Source organism: Camponotus floridanus, unplaced genomic scaffold, assembly GCF_003227725.1.
Source record: "Camponotus floridanus strain SB8 unplaced genomic scaffold, Cflo_v7.5 scaffold310, whole genome shotgun sequence".
Lineage (NCBI taxonomy): Eukaryota > Metazoa > Arthropoda > Insecta > Hymenoptera > Formicidae > Camponotus > Camponotus floridanus.
The window spans coordinates 143,136-163,860 of record NW_020229449.1 but is presented as its reverse complement, the minus strand read 5'-3'; the positions used below and the strand labels follow the sequence as shown (position 1 = coordinate 163,860).

Here is a 20,725-nt window from a genome sequence, read left to right as displayed (position 1 = left end):
GTATACGTACAACATTATAAATTAATATTCGTTTCCATTAAAAATAACATTAAGTATGTATATATGAATTTTAAAAGAAATTGTACAGCTTGCATTTCTCAAATGAACTCCCACTTCAAATTAGTATTACCAGTTTTTGCATAGAAAAATCTAGGTAACATATAAAATCTAGGTAATATATAAAAGAGCAAAATGTACATACAATGTTATTTCCATAACATTTGTTAGCATTAAAAATAATGTTTAAAAGTATGTGTATATTCGCATTTTGTTAAAATAAATTTTATAAACTATTTTTCATTTCTCGCTTTTTTCAATTCAGTTGGACAAAATATAGAAGTAACCAGAGAAACAATAAAGACAAGTGAAAATACAAACATTGACAAGAAAATAGAAGAAATCTGTGAAAAACAGAACAAAATAGAAGAAATGAATGAAAAACAGAACAGAAAAATAAAAGATATGACTGAAAAATTGAGTAAAATAATGTCAATTTTAAAGAATACGAGCAAACAAGAAACGACGACACATAAATGCGATAAAAACTTCAAAGGTAAATAATAAAAATATATTTTTTTGAACAGATCCAGCTATAGAAGAGCGAAATGTGCATGCAATATCATAGAATAATATCATAGAATATCATAGAATAATATCAGAGAACAATATCATAGAATAATATCATATTAATATTTGTTTGCATTAAAAATAACATTATGTGTACATGTGTATTGTTTAAGATAAATTTGATAGACAATTGTTCTTTTCTTCCGATTTAGCCGAGGAAATTACAACAGCAGGCAAAGAGAAGAAAAAAAATACAGAAGCGGCCAAAGGAATAAAAAATATAAGTGAAAGTACCGATATGGACAAAAAGATGAAGATATTGAATGAAATTATAAAAGTGCAAATTAAAACAATATTCGACATAATTACAAATACAGAAGATATAAAACAAATTTAACTTTTAACTTTTTAATTACTTTTCATAGTTAACCTAACTTTTAATTAAATTAATTTTATTATAGGTTAACTTGTATCTTAACTAAGTTAAATTTTCAAGACTATTAACTTTAACTTAACTTAGTTTAAAAAAAACATAACTTACCCAACTCTGCATTTTGTGAATATTTTTAGCAATTTAAGAGACCATGCAATATCAATTAAAGGAAAAAAATACTTTATAATAAAAAAATAACGAGTTCATTCAAATATATTGCAGTTATTGATTCGAAAACAATCTTTAGAAATTAATATATATATATGCACATTTTCTTAGAAATAATAATTTTTAAAATCCATTCGTGTGGAGTTTGATTTTTATGATAAATTTATATGTATCTCGCTTATTTTGCTATAAATACAATAAAGCCTTATAAAAATACAGCTTTATATATTCAATAAATTTAATAGGCATGCTATATTGTTGTCACAACTCTATACATGATATATTTATCTTTTTATTCTACTAATACCCTACTCGATTCCTTAAACAATAAACAGGAACTCCCATCTTTTATTGTTAATCCTATACAATTAATTAAACTAGCTTAGTGTGTGTAACTGTTGAAAATATGAAATTAATTAGAAAATAATTCCAAAACCCGACGAATCACACGACTAGCTTAAATAAATTACGAATTTATATTTGAAAGCCACAGAATTTACTCTCCAGACTCGTCATTAACGATTCACGCATATCATGTTTGTTCGGGATAAAATATGGTTGGAAATATTTTCAAAAATAACGAAAAAAAAAAGAAAAATAGAAGTTTTAATACATTATTTATTTTATTGTGCCCGAAACGGCACGTGGTGTGGGGTCCAGTCGGGAAATGTGAATATCTCAGACCGCCGAAGGAGAGGAACTGAGGAACGGCTGCTTTCTTTTAACAATTATTACTCTTCTTTTCTTTAGAAAGTTTCATCAAATAAGTTGTAGTTTTAATACAAGTATCTATTCGTTAATACAAAGCTTGTCTTATTTAATGTCCTTATTTAGTTGAATTCCTTTTCTGTCCTTGCCTCTTCCGCGTAGACTCAGTAAATGTTCTAAGTTTCTCGTACGCGTACTTAGTTCGATCCGCAGTTACACTTGGTTACGTTACACTTGGTTTTTCGACTGTCCGTCATGCTCTTGCGGTGGTTCGTATTTAAACCCTTGTTTTGGGAGAGTTTTTGAGAGGGGACCGCTTAGTAACATGGCCATACGGGGTCATGGTACGGTCAAGTTGAAATGCAAGCGAAGGTGATTCGATGTCGAAATCCTTCGTTGCACTTCCGTGTTTCCGGCGAATTCGCGCGTGGTACGCTGAGACAGTGATTCTATGAGATGAATCTTCTATATCGCATTTACCAATAATATTTTATGCTGACACTTAATACTTTAATTATGTATAGGTTATAGTCTGTGAGATTATAACACCCCTCCCCCGTTAAAAAAGAAAAACGGAGTTTGCACATAAAAAAGGAGTAATTATTGGCTCACAGACAAAATTTTCAAATTGTCACATCCTAGATATCATGAAAAGAATTTCAGCATCATCTCTGAGATCCTTTCCAACAATGGTTATCCGGCGAATTTCATTTTCAATACCATCACAGGTAGAGTTAAGTTCCTGATTCATAATCATTCTGTGCCTCATGCTACATCCTCCACCCTTCCTTCTCCATCGTGCACTCAATCATTTTTTGTTATTCCGTACATCAAGAGAGTTTCCGAACATTTCAGAGACATTGCTTGCAAACTCAATAAATCTTTGGCCCATGTTGTCTTGAATAAATTAAATTGCTTTATTAAAACGCATAAAGATCCTCTTCCAATGGATTGTCACACAAACGTAGTATACAAAATTTCTTGTTCGGACTGCTCAGCATCATATGTAGGATAGACGAGCAGAAAGATTTCGACTCGTGTCCGCGAGCATCGATCCAATATTGATCGACCCTCAGTAGGAGTATAGGGAGAGTTCTAACTCAGGTCCTCTCAGGGGGAGTGAGGCGCGCGGGGGATTACGGTGGCGCGGGGGAATGACGTCACGCGGGACGGAGGGGATTTCGGCGGCGGCGCGTGTCAAATGTTTTATGGTAATATTATATTACATGCCCGGCTGATAAACAGTATTGCGTACGGATATGTTCGGTTTATAAATAATATAAACATCAGCATTTTTTGAATTGAGATTATGATCGTATAATATAGATGTGACATTATCGCCATATCGTCGTAAACGCCTCGTAAAAAGTACGCGCGGTCCCATATATTTATCGAAAGTATAAACAATATTGTGTCGCATGCCCGGTTGATAAATAATATAAACAAATAGTACCTCAGAATCGTCTTTCACGATTTTTTCTCGGAAGAATTTTTAACATATCAACGCCGATGTTTGGCTGCTTTGTACCCTTGCTTCCACCGCTCGTATATCAGCGCTTTCGCGGTACACCCCTCACCCCCGATATAAGTAATTTTAGATTTTTTTCGTTCGACGTATCCTTATCACTCTTTCTTTCCTAGTGTTTGCTCTCTCATGATAACTCTCTCTCTCGCGAGGAGCTATGCATGAAAGCTGGGATGGGCAAACGCAAAGAAAGTACACCACGATATAGTAAACATAAAACTCTTTATTCAAGTTTTTATATATTTTTTTTTGTCTTACATATTATATGGACTAAAAGCTAAAGCCGCCAGCTCGCAATCGACGAGTTGATGCTTGTTGAAAGCGTCACTCGCGTATTACATTTGATACTTCTTTAGGATCCATTACAGTGGACGCGATATTGGAGAATTGCGTAAATTTGACATCGACTGTCTCGATCACTTTATTCAATCGATCAAAAGTTACATCTATGCAATCATCGAGATCGAACATACGATGTAACGTCGATTCGACCATCATCATGCATACGTTCGAAGATTCGAGATTTATGAGTTTGGCATCGTTAATCGTACGAACTCGCACTGTTAGCGGTCCAACGCTTATAAAATTATACATGTCGTGAGAGTCGTTCCGAAGGAGATTTAGAATATTGCGTCGTTGCTCGCAGAGTCCCTTCCACGTTTCGAGAGATAATATCAGTCCCTTTCCCCGATGATCTCCTATGACAATCTCCACGTAACTCGGCGGACCCACGTTGATACCGATTTCGAGGAATTTGAATTCCGTAGCTGTCAATGCGTATCGCATTATGCGAACCGCACGATGCTCCGACGAAATGCTACGGGAAAAATTAAAATTAAGTAATACTAATAATACAATTTGTAAAAATAGAAAAATAGAAAAATAGAAAAAAATGTTAAACGAAACTTACTCGTCGTATTTGTTCTCAAACAATGGAGTTTTATCACGACTCGGCACGTAATTATTCACGTGTCTTCCGATGCCGCTGCTGCTTCTATCATCGTACATTTCTCAGGGAGGTTATGAAAAGTGAATCCACGAGCGGTTAACGCGACACTGGTCGGAATTACAGGAATTAATCGGTTATACTCGACGCTCATCTACCAAAAGTATAATGTAATGGTGGGGGATCAATGCTTCTAACGCATTGAAATTTAGGATAAGAGGGAGGCGGCGCTCGAACAAAAGAATTCTTAGAAACGCATGCAAAGGATTAGGGTGGGGAAATAAGAGAGATAACGCATATTAATGTTTACATATTTTATTTTTCTCACAATTCTTTCTGGCGTCGCGACCACCAATTAAATATTTTGAATACATTTTGTAATGCGCAATTCTTAACATGTTTTCCGCATCGCATACTATTCGTATCGTCTAATTTATTTAGAGCATCGATATCTTCGTAATCCGCATCCAAGGTTTCAATAATATAGCCGTTCCTCGCATCGTCTAGTATATCGGCCAGCCATTTTCGCTTTTCAAGTCCTTTGACGTACACGACAGACGATTCTTCTTCTTCTTCTTCATGTATCGTACCAACGACAGCTGTTGTAATCGCACGCTGAGCCAAGCCATACGGAACGTTTCCGTCTTCCCATTGTAATCCGTGATGATTTCTAATCAGCCATGAGACTTGACATCGCTCAGATTTTGTAAACGTGTGCCACGGTACGGGACTTGCGAAAAAGTAATGCGATAGAACGTATCCCTTTTTCAAGACTGCCGCTTCCTTCACGACAAAATTTTTCCCAACGATAAATCCTTGCAAATCCACAAACGTTGGTACGGACATGACGAGATCTCTCTCTCTCTTCGATACGCCAGTCGAGAGGAACGACAAACTCTAAAACCATCTCGCAAGACTTTGATTTATATCACGCTCCTCTTCCCCCTGTCTCTTGCGTCGATGTTGTCGCAAACACTTAGGTGATTTTGCGTACAACGTTGGTCAACGGATTGTACTGGATCACGCGATCGTGTATGATGAGACAATACGCAGTGGTATTCGGCGGCACGTTCTCCTTACACTCGAATTCCAATCTCACATCCACAATTGCGATCTTGACCGATTCATTTTGTCGAGAACAATCGATAATCACGAACGGACCGTGTTGTAGAAACTTCAGGACGTTGAGACTCGGCTCGAGATACTCGTATCCGTAATAATTCTTGCAGAAGCGTGTGTACGTATCATACAGAATGGAATATCTGTTTTTATCTAAATCCAGATTCATATCGTCGTACGGATAATATTCCGAATTCAGATAAAGTTTAACGTTGATCAGTTTGCAGTGGTCGAATCGACTCGTATCCTTAGGCATGACATTCTTCCGACCTGTCTGCAGAGCGAAGATAACGTATCGTGGTTTCTCTAGCTGAGTCGCAGTCTTAATGGCCCACGAATGCTTGGTTGTAAGCTGCAATAGCGGATACTCGTACAGATCCCACGAGCGAAAAGCCATGCTGAGATATCGTCCGCTTTCCAGAGCACGCAGCATCGACAACTTTTTGATTTCGCTCAACAGCACGTGAGGCATTCGCCATTGTATCTTGAATATGTCGATCATAGGCTCCTGCGCCGAATTTCCATGCAGACAATTGTTGTCGTTGCGCGATCGTATCAAGATCAATTCGTGACGAGCGTTAATCACCACGCGTCTGTAATCCTCGCAAAATCCCAGCAACATGTAGAGCGGTACGCAAAAATTGAAATGTCCATTCGTGTAGGTAAACGGCTCCCAGCCAGCATTTTTCAAAATCGTGTCTCTATCGGATGATACTGTTACATAGTTTTTGAGCGTAGTAGTTATTCCTACGTTTCTATTGCGATCAATCTCAACGCCGTCGAGTTCGTATCGAATCTCGTCGAACATGAATGCGACGCAATTATTTCCCATTATCACATCATTTTCTCCTTCAGCTGGTGGTTTGTTTTTCGTTAGTTGTCCCTCGATGTATAGGAAACTCTCATGCGGCAGCGTATACAGATCCTGTTGTTGTATGGGTATTCTTATCTCGTCATTGTGTCCGAACGTTGTATTGGCGAATGGATTGTACGTGTGAGTCTCGATCTTGACGATACGATCGTCAAAGATAGGTTCGTCACCGATGTTGAGGATGTCGGTCATCGTTCAGCTGTTTCGCATCGCGAATCCCAAAGATTGCAAAAACGCAACGTTCGATGCGCTGAGTTTCTTTTTCTCGGATGATTGGATATTAGCGAACGTCGACGTTGATGTTGTCGGTGTCGCTGATTTCGTAAAGATTGCGTTATCTCTCGCGCCTTTCGATCCGTTCAACACGAGCATCTCATACGTCGCATACGTACGTTATCGCCGCAACCGTCGTACGTGCAATCTTACTGTGATCTCTTCTCCTCGAAAATCGAGCAATTGTCCGTTCTAGTCGACAACGCGTAACGTTAAATCCGTAATGCTCCGCGCGATTATCGGAAGGTAAATGATCTGCGCCAGCGTTTCCGATATCTTATATCCCGGCGGTACCCTTGGTTAAAATTCGTGTATCGTATGAACGAGTTTGCCGTTGTTGTACGCGCCCGCGGTCACGTTACATTCTACGCGGATAATATTAACGTTGATAATGTTAATCGGCATGTTCGATTCGTACCATTTTCCCGGCTCGAGAATACGATTCGAGAATCCTAGCACCGATCCAATGTTGTCGGGTTTGCTAAAATTTAATCTGTATGCGCATTTGATCTCGCTTCTCATCGTATTGTAATTAGCGCGGAGCACTATCGGATATTCGCCATCTTCGTAGTCATCGCCGTCAATGTGTTTCTTATCGCGATGTTTCCGTGAAATTGCACGTTTCAAAAATTCATGTATATCTCGCAACTCGTACGATCCCTCGGAAATCGTAATTTCCACGTCGTCTTTGCCAAAGTAAACTTTATTATTCGAGGAATTCACATTCGGTATCGTGTGATAAGTCTCAAAATCCGTTAGACCGAGTTCGTATTCATCGTCGCTCAAATCTACAGTGGGAAAGAAGTTTACCACGAGAACGCTACTCTTCCCAGTCAACGTGAATGTCATAGACATGTCGACGAAACTGTTTAACGAATACTGAGTTAAATAGCGCGATATCCGTCTTTAAATTCGCACGCATCGACCGTTTGAAGAAACTGCAAGCACAATTGTCCGCAGATGCTCTGATCGTGAGTTTGAACAGGCGTGTGATTGTACTGTATCTTCGTTACGTTTCGTCCGAAATATCGCACAAGTTCCTTGGGAGGTCGAAGATTGCCAAAACTGTCGAAATATACGACGCGATTCCCCTCTTTGCGTACGCTACGCAATGAGTACCCGATCCTTCGACGCTATCTAAATTTACGATGCCGTTCTCGTTTTGATAAATACCACCGATCGGTAAAGAGTCGCGCATGAAAACACCTCTAAAATATGGAATGCGCATACGTTTCGCCAGTTGTAGCAATTGTACGTTGGTAGTTGCGCCCTGCGGCATTTTTAACGTCTCTTTGACGTTTTTTTTTTCTTCTTCTCGTTGAGACTCCTCGTCCGTATTTGTAAGGAGCGAGATAAAATCCGCGACCTTCCATGGCGCGATTGTGACGTAGTATCTCCTGCAACTGACGTTGCGCGGCTTTTCCGTCGTTCACCACCTTCGCTACACCCGCCGCTCCGTCGATCAGGGATCCGAACGCACCCAGCATTGGTAGAATCGGCAATACGCCGCCGCATTTCGCAACCGGAAGTATCCGTTTCTTCGCAGTTTTCTTCTTCTTCGTCTTCGTCCTCTTCAGGCCCATACCGAGCTTCGTCTTGGCTTTCATCGCCGCCCAGACAGCTGTGGCGGCGGCTCTCTCAGCGAGAGTCGAATCTCTCGCACCGATACGATTTCGCGCTTTCTCGGCGAGTATCCTATCCGCCACGTGTCTCGGTGAGATCGTTGCTCCGAGAGTACGCTATATCGTGTTCGCGACACGCCGCGTCCAATAAATTTATACTTCGATCGCCTCTGGCTAATCGCTTCCGCAACCGCGTGCCTGGGCCGCAAAACTGATAGCCGGGAATATGGAATTCGATCGGAAGCGCGTTTATCGCACGATTCAAGAGAGCTGCCTCTTACGATTCTCGCTGACATACGTAGCAATATTTTATCAACGGAGGCGGACCGTCAATGTGCGTTCGCTGCCACGGCTGGTTGTAATGTCGCATGCACGAACGATATTGTCGAACCTCCGGACCAGCTTTTATATATTCTGGAAGTTTGTCCCACAATAGTTCGACGTAATCACCGAAATTTTGCAGTAAAAGAATCTTCGGAATATACTGCAGCTGTTTGGCGGTAAGTCCGAGAATGTCTCTCGTCCGACAGAAGGAGAAACATTTTTGATACTGAGCGGTTTCGAGTCGCGACACCTCTATAAATAGGCCTCCTCCTCGCGATCATTCACAAAATTGTTTCTAAACAGAAAACATGCGGTTCGTACGACAGCCTTTGACGATATGCGTGACGAATTGCGACGACAGATTATGCTCGATGGGGGACAACGCGGAGATGCGCAGACACGGTACGATGTTACCGACTACTATACGCGCGATCGTTTGCGGTCCCTCAAATTGTGGTAAAACCAACGTTTTGATAAGTCTACTGGAAAGTCCACACGGTGTACGTTTCGAGAACGTGTACGTGTACTCAAAGTCGCTGCAACAGCTGAAATATCGATATCTGGAGAATTTATTGACGCCGATCGACGAAATCGGCTATTTTACGTTCTCGAATAATAGTGACGTCATTTCACCGAGCGAGGCACGTCCAAACTCGATTTTTATCTTCGATGACGTGGCGTGCGACAAGCAAGATACGATAAGAGAGTACTTCTCAATGGGTCGTCACTCGAACTCGACTGCTTCTATCTTTGTCAGACGTACGCGAGAATACCGAAACATCTTATACGCGACAACGCGAACCTGCTGATCTTGTTTAAACAGGACGGTACAAATTTGAAACACGTACAACGATCACGTGAATACCAATATGTCGTACGAGGATTTCAGTGAATGCCGTACTTGTTGGCAGCAAAAGTATGGATTCCTAGTGATTGATAAGGACAGCGCGCTTACGAACGGGCGATACAGAAAAGGATTTAACGTGTTCGCGATACCTCGAAACGATTAATCGCTGTCGACATTCTGTCCAGAAGGGTGAAACGCTCGACGTTCCGTCAACATGGCTGGAAACGATAATATTCGCGAGCGTGAAAAGATTGCGTGGGAGATTGAGAAAACGAGCGAATCGATCCGCAAGAAACATCGCGCTTTGAAGACCGGTTAGATCGACGAAGATATCGCGGTCACTGCCTATTTTAGACCTATTATTGAGCCACTGCAAAAGATCGTCGACAACTCTAGCACAATCGCGATGAAAAACGAGCCGGAGAGTAACGCTATAATTAAAACGTTACCCATCAAGCGATACAAGGAGGAAGAGGAGGAGGAGGAGGAGGAGGAGAAGGACGCGACACCGAAAAAGAGGAAACGATCGGTGAAGGCGAAACGTTTATCGATGTCGCGTATATCCGATCTATCGGAGACTTTATCGGATGAACCGCCGATAACCTCTACACCGTTCGCGCCGAAAATCGCGCAACCCGAATCACTCGCGATCGAAGATGTTTTCGAAACCACGGGCAATCCTCCCGAAACATCCGTTCAAAACATGTTACAAACGTCGGAAGGTCAAGAAGTGTTACGAGAGAACTTGGGACCACTGGGGCAAAAATACATGGGCGCTCTTCTTAGCGGTGACGAAAGAAAAAAAAAACGCGATCGATGACGTGTACGGCGTCTATTTCGACGAGAATGGAATGTGTCTCGGTCACAAACGATTCGGCATTGACAAAGATGACTCTATAATCATAGACAATATGAGATACATCGGTACACCGGGATTATACGAGTTGATCTTCATGAGAATTCCCAATGACGCCATATACACTGAGGACGATGCGCAAAAATATAAGAGCATATTGATGGCGACGAGTGCTCATAAACGTCGATATAATGCGCAAGGTCAATTAAAGAGCAACAAGGGATACAAGTTTAAACAAATAATCGCGCCGTTGATGTCAATCGAATCGAAAAAGAAAAAAACGGGAATGGGAGTATTCACGCCTCGCGCGATGACGCTAACCGACAATAAGATCGATTATGTGCATTGGGACGATCCCAACGAGCTAGTGGATCGCCTGCGATTGCTCGATGCTTCGCGTCGAGCTGGCCACAACGTTCACGACAACGAGATCTTGTCGATCATAGAGGAACTCCGCGAAGCCGGCATTATTATAAATTAAACGGCGCCTCGACGAAATTAATCAGTCGAGCGACGTCACTCGCATCGAAAAACAATGCCTATCAACAAATTTGGATTATTCGAACGGAGAAACGAAGAAATCAGCACGAGCGATCATTGAGGTAAATTGGTGACGAGTTACTTGCGTCAAAACGCTCTGTGTCGCGTCGCAACGGATTATGACGCGAGGTCGCGCAAGATTCGCCGTGTAGCGCAACCTGAGGCTGATACCGATGCGGTCAACAAACTGTACGTGGAAGAATACGTTAAAACGTTGAAAAATCAACGGAAAGAATCAGACGAGAAGCTGACTGCGTTCGAGAAGGACCTGCGAGCTTTGCAGGCTGCGATAAACGAGCTTCGTCGTACGATTAACGCTAATTCAGAAACGGCTGTCAACCTGTAATGTGCTGTAGTGAACAGTTTAGGAGCGGCTGTTGTACACTTATGAAACATCTAGAAAGGTTTACCGAACGGCTACGAACGATTATCCGACGATTATCGAGCTATAATGAGTGGCAGTGGTCGAAGAGGAAACGGTCTCGAACGAGACTACGAACGATTCAAGAACAACTGCGAATGAGGCTACGAGCATCTCAAGGACAGCTGCGAACAAGGCTATGAACACGTCAGGAACGGCTACATACGAGGCGATATACAAGTCCACAACGGCTACGAACAAGTCAAAAACGATTGTCAACGAGGCTACGAACAGGTCAGAAACGATTGCGAACGAGGCTACGGACTGCTTAAAAACGACTATCAACAGGGTCAATCGTGACAACAAAGGGATCAAGAACGGCAGTGAACGGTAATTGAACGGTTATTGAACGGCTACGAACGGCTATTGAACGGCAATTGAACGGCAGTGAATGGCTAAGGAACGGCAATTGAACGGCTACTGAACGGCTATTGAACCCCTACGGACGGCTATTGAACGGTTAATTCGATCGACGAATCGAAATAACGATGAGCTGACGATCGGGAATAACCAGGGAAGCGAAGAAACAACATAGTTTAGAGAAACGGCAGTTGGTGAACGAACTGCACGCACCGGCGAGAAAAAATTTCCCCCGAAGACACGTAATAGTGCGGGGATACGATGATCTGTGGCAAGCCGACATTGTCGAGATGCGTCCGTACTCTCGTTTCAACAGAGGTTACAACTACAAACTCACAATAATCGATGCGTTGAGCAAGCACGCGTGGGCCGTACCGCTCAAGAGTAAAGGCGGAAGCGAGACAGCTGACGCTATCGCCGAGATAATTCGAGATAGCGAGAGGTGTCCGAAAAACATACAGACCGACATGGGGAAGGAATTTTATAACGCCGACGTGCAACGGCTCATGCAAAAACACAGCATAAATCATTATTCTACGTATTCGGTATTGAAGGCATCGATCGTCGAGCGATTCAATCGTACGCTAAAAGAGGCCATGTGGAAGATGTTTACGCTGAACGGATCTTACAAGTGGGTTAACGTGTTGCCGGGACTCGTATCGGATTACAACGCGCGCAAGCATCGAACGATCAGTATGCGACCCGTCGACGTTATCCCCGCGATCGCCGAGAGACTCTTGGCTACTGTATACAACCGTGTAAATATCGCGGGTCCGGCGAAATTCAAAGTAGGTGACTCGGTACGCGTTAGCAAGTACAAGACAGTTTTCGAGAAGGGTTACACGCCAAATTGGACAACCGAGGTGTTTAAAATTGTAAAAGTGCAGCATACTAATCCCGTGAGTTATCTACTCGAGGATTATCGCAAAAAACCTATCGCTGGAGCGTTCTACGAGCACGAGTTGCATCGCGCGAATTATCCCGACGTGTATCTCGTGGAGAAAGTACTGCGCAGGAGAGGTGACGAAGTTTACGTGAAATGGCTAGGATTTGACAATTCGCACAACTCTTGGATACATAAGGACAATATGATTTAATTTATATACAGTGTTTATTAATATTTCTTTCAATAATACTATATATATATACAGGGTATCCCATTTTAATCCATCCAGTCGAATATCTCGAAAACCAAACCCAGGAGAGAAAGATGTTTCAGACAAAAGTTGTTTGGTTTCGAAGGAGCCATAAGATGGTACCATTGGTTTGATCTTGAAGAGTCATTTGAAGGTCACATGAAGGTCAACTCAATTTTTTTAAATGGCACCCCCTATTTTTTATTACATATTCTTGTAGCTGACCTCGAAAACTTTCCAAAACGCTATAATAAAATATTTTTTTATAGAATATTTTTCGAGTTATGAGGCTTGAAATCATTTCTTAATTTTACATAAACCGTAATATATCTAGTAAAATATTCATTTTTCGATTATCTTGCCTTAATACTTTTATGCACAAAATAATGTGAGAAATCGATTGGTGTAAAGAAAACACATAGTTATTTTTAAGAAAAAATATGTAATTTGCAATTAACAATTACATATTTTTTCTTTAAAACAACTATGTGTTTTTTTTTACACCAATTGATTTCTCTCATTATTTTGTACATAAAAGTATTAAGGCAAGATAATCGAAAAATGAATATTTTACTAGATATATTACGGTTTATGTAAAATTAAGAAATGATTTCAAGCCTCATAACTCGAAAAATATTCTATAAAAAAATATTTTATTATAGCGTTTTGGAAAGTTTTCGAGGTCAGCTACAAGAATATGTAATAAAAAATAGGGGGTGCCATTTAAAAAGATTGAGGTGACCTTCACGTGACCTTCAAATGACTCTTCAAAGTCAAACCAATGGTACCATCTTATGGCCCCCTCGAAACCAAACAACTTTTGTCTGAAACATTTTTCTCTCCCGGGCTTGGTTTTAGAGATATTCGACTGGATGGATTAAAATGGGACACCCTGTATATTCTTAATATAAGTATGTAAGATATGCGTTACATAAAATATAAATGTGTAAGATGTGTATTATATAAAACTACATGAAATACAAAATATATACAATAATAAATAAAATATATACATGTATTTACAAAGGTATCCTATAATGTCCCCATGGTAACGTGTCAGTCGAATCAGGTACGATATATCGCTTGTCATCGTACGGACTCAGAGCAATTTTCGTCTCGCGGACGGCATACACTTTGTGCAATCTCGATCTTATACACGACTGCTGTCGCGTCATTTCGATCTCTTCGTTTAAACACCGCGTGTAATCTTCGAAAGTTATATTACGCGCTACGACATTACTTTTGACGCCTTTAACTTTCTTCGTGTCTTTCTTTCCGTCCACTCGTAACGCGTACATCTTTGCCCTGAGCCCGATGAATTCGGTCATTATTGCACCGTTATTTTCATCCTTCATCAGACCCGGTACTTTTTTATTTACAAGCGGTATATCGTACGCATTGTCCATCGCATAATCGCTCGTGTCAAATCTGGCGATATCGCGCTTCATGTTCACACAGACATCCGCGCACTCAATGTGATATACGAGACTGTCCGTATCGGTGTACATGATCTTACATTTGTCGCGATACAGAGGAAATATGTACTCGTGATGAAATTCGTACAGACACGTCTTGGATATGTCGAGTATGCACATACCCACGTAAATCGGTTTGTAAAATTTCACCTCGAGTTTACGCAATTCTACCGCAATCAGATTTTCCGAAAAAACGCTTCTGCTGTGGAAATTCGGTTTCGCGATCATCGCTTCCGCGCCGTATCGTCCGTCCCATTTTGTTAATAATTTTACATCGACACGATTCCGCACATTTTCCATCGTTTTACCAAACTCAGCATTATTCATTAATTTGTATAAATTTTTCTCGAAATCATTTTTCGCGAGTGTTCCGAAATGTGTATTTAATTCTATGTAATTTCGAAGCCACGGAGATTGAGAAAACTGTAAAATTCTATGTATTTTTGTCACACGAAGACCGTGATGCGTACACTGCTGTAGGTTACGGTAGTATATCACGTAACGCTTCTTATCGTATAACGTTGCGAGCAGTTTGAATTCCCGCTTACCGGGCGGCTTGTCGCGCGTCGGGCAAAACGGTAGGTCGGTGTGGGTATCGTGAAGATGTTGCGGGTACTCGAGATCGACTTCGAGGATATACCCCGTGGGCGAATCTAACGCTATAGATGATACGTCAAAATTCGACGCGTCGTCGACCCATCGAAAATCGGCGTAAGGCAACGGTTGACACATTGCCCATCCGTATAAATTATTAACGTCAAAATACATCAAGTACGACGATGATTTCGATGGATCGTACGATTGTCGCATGTACTTGTTATTAGCGCGCGCGTATCTGTTGGAACATTGGCTCAGACCACCACGTTGTGACGTGACGCTTTTTGAGCTCCGTCACGGGTTCCCTGCCGAGGAAAACAGCGTGCGCGGGGTCGTCTCTCGCGCCTGAGAGGAGACTACCGTTGTTTATTGTTCAATTGTTTAGCCCTATCTTTAGCGAAATTTAAGACCCGCGACTCGAATACGGCTACCGTGCGTGCGTGCAAGATCGACAAGTTGTAAAGCAAGCTACCGCTAGATATCGAGGATACCGAAGATACCGAGGATACCGAGGATACCGAGGATACCGCAGTAATAAGGTCAAGTAGTAAGATCCCGCGCCACCGCGCTTTATAATGTAATAGGAGATTGAATCTGCATTATTTCAGATTGTAAAAGAAACGGCAAACAATTCCGACGACGGTGATGAAGGCAACTATCCAGGCAGCTGACTGGGAAAAACGGAAACCTCGGAAGGAGACGCGGAGACGGCCTGGCCAGCCGGCCGTGTCCCCGAGGATCGGCATCCCGAATTACCGTCGTTCACAAGTACTGGGCCCCTGTGCAAGGGCAACGCCGTACAACAGCAGCAACGTTCGAGGGGGCGGAGAATCAACCCCGTTTCCCCGAAATCGACAAGATGTGCGGAGGATCGGCGCGGGATTCGAGGGCCTTACAAGCACAGACGAAGATCGTCACTGTACGGCGAACTAGTGACCTGTGCACAACAACCAGGATCTAGAAGAGACGACCCTGAGGGAGCAGCCACCGGAATAAAAGTGTAAGCCGTCGCACAGGTAGCCGGTTAGAAATTTCCATCCGGGATCAGCTGGTGCCATCGTGCCGAGATACCGTCGCAGGGCGGCTATCATATCGTAGTAAGGATTACCGTTTGATATTTGTACCGTAGTTGTCGGACGCCAGCTGTCCCCGGAGTCGCGGATTTGTCCCTCTCAGGGGTGCTCGTGCCGTCAGTCCGTGGTTTCATGTAACGTTTCCGTGTAAAATTGTATCGTTCCCGTTGACGTTTTTGTTGTATCGATACTCCGGGCGTGACGCGGAAATTTTTGATCGAGTATATCGCATACCGGAAAGCGGGATTTGAGCGGGTAATTTCTTCGCGAGCGTGTGTTACCGGAATTAAGAGAACGGCTCTGCAGGAATATTGTTCTACGCGAAATCTCCGCCGAAAAGTATTTAACGTACCGCTTGTTCGAAATTTCCGTTACGCGGACGTCGTGCTATTGTTAACGAAACGAAAGGTCGTGCTGCGACCGTTACATCGGGTAAACAATTTCCGTCTATCTCCTTGAAACTACCGTTAGAGAAAGCTTTTGTTTCTTTATCAAGACTTTGTCGACAGTCACCGTTAATTGCCGTAAGAAAAGGTTCGATTCGAGTTATATCGAACTTTATTAAAATCCGTATACCGTCTATTTCGGGTTAAAATTCCGCTTATTTCGTCGTTATCTATTGTTCTTTACCGTTAATTGTCGTTGAGCGTAGAAGTTACCGTCACCATTGTGTGAAAATTCAGGTTCGATTTATATCGATATTGAGCACGAGGCTCGCGCCTCCAAGGGTGTTCGTAAACCGTCCGCGTATAATCGTCTGTTCGTAAAATCCCCGTACACTCTGGTTACCGTTAATTACGTGGATTACCGCCAATAAACTAGTCGAGAATTGTACCGAAATTTGTTAGCGAGACGAACGTCTCGGCGTGTGAGCCGAAATCAGACGTAATTCGTCCTCGAGTTGGGTAAAGATTTCGCCGCTAATGTTCTCGGCCTTCGATTACCGTCATTATTGAAAGACTAAAACTATTCTAATACCGTTTTTTCCTTGTCTTTTTTTTTTTTTTATTTCCGACTCAAAGTCAGTATTTCAAGTAACCTCTCTGAGATTATTGTATCTGACCTGCGCATCAGTCGTTATAATGTGTCCATTGTTTCCGCGGTTTATAAGATAACCGTTATATTTCAAAATTAATCTGCTTTCTTGTATTATTTTATCTTGTGCCTTGCGTTCTTGTATATTTACCGGTATATTTACCGAGTTTATCGCTATTATATTGAATTTATCGCTCTGATATCAAATTTACCGTTATTATATTAACTTTATCGTTATTATATTAAATTTTATCTATATTATATTAAGGTCGATTATACTGTTCATGGTGTGTGTATTTTAACATTTCAATATATGTAATTAATTGTGATCAACTAACTGAGTAATCATTTCTCTCTCCTAACGATATTCTAGCGCTCTCTTTCCCGTACGATAAATACTTCGCAAAGAACTCTGCCCCTCTGCCATAAACTGAGCTTGCCGTTACCGTTTCGATATCGTGCGGAAATACCGCGCCTGGCGCCCATATTCTATCTCCTTTTTGTTGGAGAGTCTGTTACCGTATTTTACCGCCATTTTAAGATACAGTTACCGCCATTTTAAGATCCCGATACCGCCAATTACCGACACCGCCAGATTTGCACGCTACCTCCTCGGGAGCGGCGTTCCCGAGGCGGGCGACGGCGTCGCAACGTATACCGCGTTCTATAAACATGACCATGTCGATATCTGTAAGCAACTCGAACGTGATCTTTGTATGCTTTAACATGGCGTCCCACGTGTATCCGGGGAGAGTATAGTAATACGCGGGGTCGAGTCCGTAACTTTTGATGCAGCTATCGCGAAAATTTTCGAAAATATCTGCTAATAACAATACGTTGATTTTGAGATACATGTCGCTATATTCGCCCAGCGTTCGAGCGTGGAGAATCGCGTCCAGATGTTCTCGGCGTGCGCGTAATCGCTTTCGGATATAGTTTCACCGGTCAAGGAACTGTAAAACGATTCGCGCGGTGATAAACGCGTATCTCGTAACCTATCTACCGAGTCGACGTATTCGTATGGAAAGACGCCTTTCCGTGTTAATAAACTGAAATTTTCCGCGGATAAATTTTCAAATTTCGATTTTAAAATTTTGAGCTTATCTCTGTCTAGATAAGATGCTAATTTGTCGAGACTCGATGTAAGAAATTTGTACGAATCGATGAAGCGTAATTTTACATTATTTTTCCAATCGCCTTCCTTAAGTCCTTAAGCCTCCTAAGGTCGACATTTTTTGTAAAAGAAATATCTCTTTCGTTATCGGAAGTAACTCGACGCTCCCTTCGAATGCTGTGGCTATTTCCTCGATAATAAAGTGTGAATCATAACCGGATAAATTGTGGAAAACTATCGGAATACAAAAAGATTCTTTGTAATTTAAATTGCAATTTGAATGCGCGGGACCTCTGTACCGCCCGGTCAGATGACAATGATCGCGAACGCGTGTATCGTCTTGCGCGAACGGCTTTTCGCATATATGGTATTGAGTGGCGTTGTGAAATTTTTCACACTCTTCGGACGTTAAATTAACCATGGGGACATTGGTCGTTAAAATATTCTTAACGCGAATCGCTAAATTTTTAAGATCTTCGACGAACCACGCTATACAATCGACGCTACGACGCGAATGATACGCCGATAAAGATTCATCGTACGAACAATGCATATAATACGCTATACTAAATACCCGATGATGCTGGTACAATTTTTGTTGTTGTTCTTCTTCCGTTTTGGTCAGAACGCATTCCAGATCGGCGTACACGACGAATGGAAACCGTTCTTTCCTGTTGTAATTGTTGAACTCGAGCCACTTGTCCTTGTCGCTCGGCAACCGGATAGCGCAGTCATTCATCTCCCCGCAGTCGACCGTATGCGACTGCAACTTGTCATCTGAACTAAAATAATGCAGGCATCCGTAAAAGAAAAATTTTTTAATTAAAATTAAAACAATTTGTTATATAAATTATAATTATTTTATATTAATATATACATACCGATCGCAGATATATCTTTGACCGTTGTGTTTGCTCAGTTGCGAGCTCACGAGCCTGAATAAATTTTTTATCCACGCGAAATGTCCGACACTGTTGCCGTCTTCCACGTATAGCAGATTCACGTGCTTATCTCGCTTCTGCTCCGAAAGACGTATCGGGACGATACTGTTCTTGTCTTCGATGCCGTACACGTTGATCGAGATATTGTTCGCGAGTTCAAATTTTTTAATTTGATTTAAAGTTACTGGAAACTCAATGTCCCGGAGATTCAGCACTGTCGCGTAAGGTGGATACGATGATTCTCGTTCCGCGTTCCTTTCTGCGGGATATAGAGCGGCGACCACTGCCCACGCGAAACACGCATTGTCCTTAGACTGTACGTTAACCACCGCTCTTTTCATCATAATCTCCCGCGACAATTTAATGTGGCATCCCGTGCGCATTGGATTATATTTATTTACATTAACAGTCAAATTCTGTATTCGCGACAATGCCCAGCCGCTATCGTGTTCCTGAAACTCTTCCAGAGACGCTAAAGTGGGCTCGATAACGCGGCGCTCGAACCACTCGCGTAAATCCGATGTGCGAAAGAGTTCACAGTTTCTCGTATTTATACTTTTATTCGCGCGCTTATCACCCGACACAAATTCACCGTTGAATATAGTATTTACTTTTACACTGTTGTGTCTTTTTAGAACGTTTTGCACTTGCTCGAGCACGATGTCTTCGGCATCCTCGAGAAATTGACGAGGTTCGATATAGTTTGCGTTAATCACGGCACCAGTCAGAATACGGCTGTCGAACGCCGTATCGATCTCTCGCCAAACGAGTCTTTCCGCGTTATTGTCACCGCTGTAATCACCACCACTGGGAATAAACCGTCTTTGCAATCGAGTCTTCGCACTTTCTAGTCGCGCGATTTTAGTCACCAGAGATTGTCTATTTCCGATCGAGAGCCGCGGACGCTTGACACGACTGCGTTCTTCGAGCTCTTTGATCAATTCCTCGCAACGCTGCAGCCACGCGAAATACTCGCCCAAGGTGGCAATCCCTCGGCGAGATCCCTCCACCAGATCGCGTTCGGTCGGCTCGATGTTTTCCATTTTCCTATCTTTTTCGCATTCACACTTTTAAAACACTATGTCACAGTTTTCTACGGATGACTTTTGCACGCGATAAACAATACCGTTCGCTATCTTGAACGTGAAATAGGCGCAAAAATCTTTCTAACGGGACACCGCTATACTTTTTTTTTTACTGCCGACGCGTCGATGGGCGTTCAAATCACATACTATGATGATTTGATGCGCTTCAATCATTCTTATATATGAAGGAGAAAACAAAGCAGCCAAACATCGGCGCTGATACGTTAAAAATTCTTCCGATAAAAAAATCGTAAAAGATGATTCTAGGAAGTGCCGTTTATATTGTTTATAAATTTATGTGCTGTGTAATTCAATGAGAGAGATAAGGATACGTCGAACGAAAAAATCTAGAATTACTTATATCGGAGGTGAGGGGTGTACCGCGAAAGCGCTGATATACGAGCGGTGGAAGCAAGGGTACAAAGCAGCCAAACGTCGGTGCTGATACGTTAAAAATTCTTCCGAGAAAAAATCGTGAATGACGATTCTGAGGTACTATTTGTTAATATTATTTATCAACCGGGCATGCGACACAATATTGTTTATACTTTCGATAAATATATGGGACCGCGCGTACTTTTTACGAGGCGTTTACGACGATATGGCGATAATGTCACATCTCTATTATACGATCTCGTTTCGAGATCTCGCTGCCTTGTCAGAAAGAGTTTGGCAGTGTGCGAGTCGAG

The 20,725-nt window shown here is 42.0% G+C and overlaps 1 protein-coding gene across 1 annotated transcript; it reads right to left on the bottom strand.

Moving 5' to 3' along the window:
• Window positions 1-15,717: 15,717 nt before the first annotated feature.
• LOC112638509 lies at window positions 15,718-19,334 on the bottom strand. Its single transcript, XM_025410384.1, has 3 exons — window positions 18,893-19,334; window positions 18,601-18,811; window positions 15,718-15,931 (listed from the first exon to the last, which is right to left on the bottom strand). Exons 1-3 carry the CDS (start codon window positions 19,332-19,334, stop codon window positions 15,718-15,720), a joined length of 867 nt encoding a protein of 288 aa, XP_025266169.1.
• Window positions 19,335-20,725: the final 1,391 nt, after the last annotated feature.

What these genes read in the sequence shown, in the direction of transcription:
- LOC112638509 (XM_025410384.1), bottom strand. Translation starts at nt 19,334, where the DNA reads ATGCGCACGGGATGCCACATTAAATTGTCGCGGGAGATTATGATGAAA. An exon ending in TCAAAGATATATCTGCGATC is followed by an intron (nt 18,812 to 18,892) that starts GGTATGTATATA and finishes TTTTCTTTTACG; the next exon opens with GATGCCTGCATTATTTTAGT. An exon ending in GAAGAACAACAACAAAAATT is followed by an intron (nt 15,932 to 18,600) that starts GTACCAGCATCA and finishes CTCCGGGGACAG; the next exon opens with CTGGCGTCCGACAACTACGG.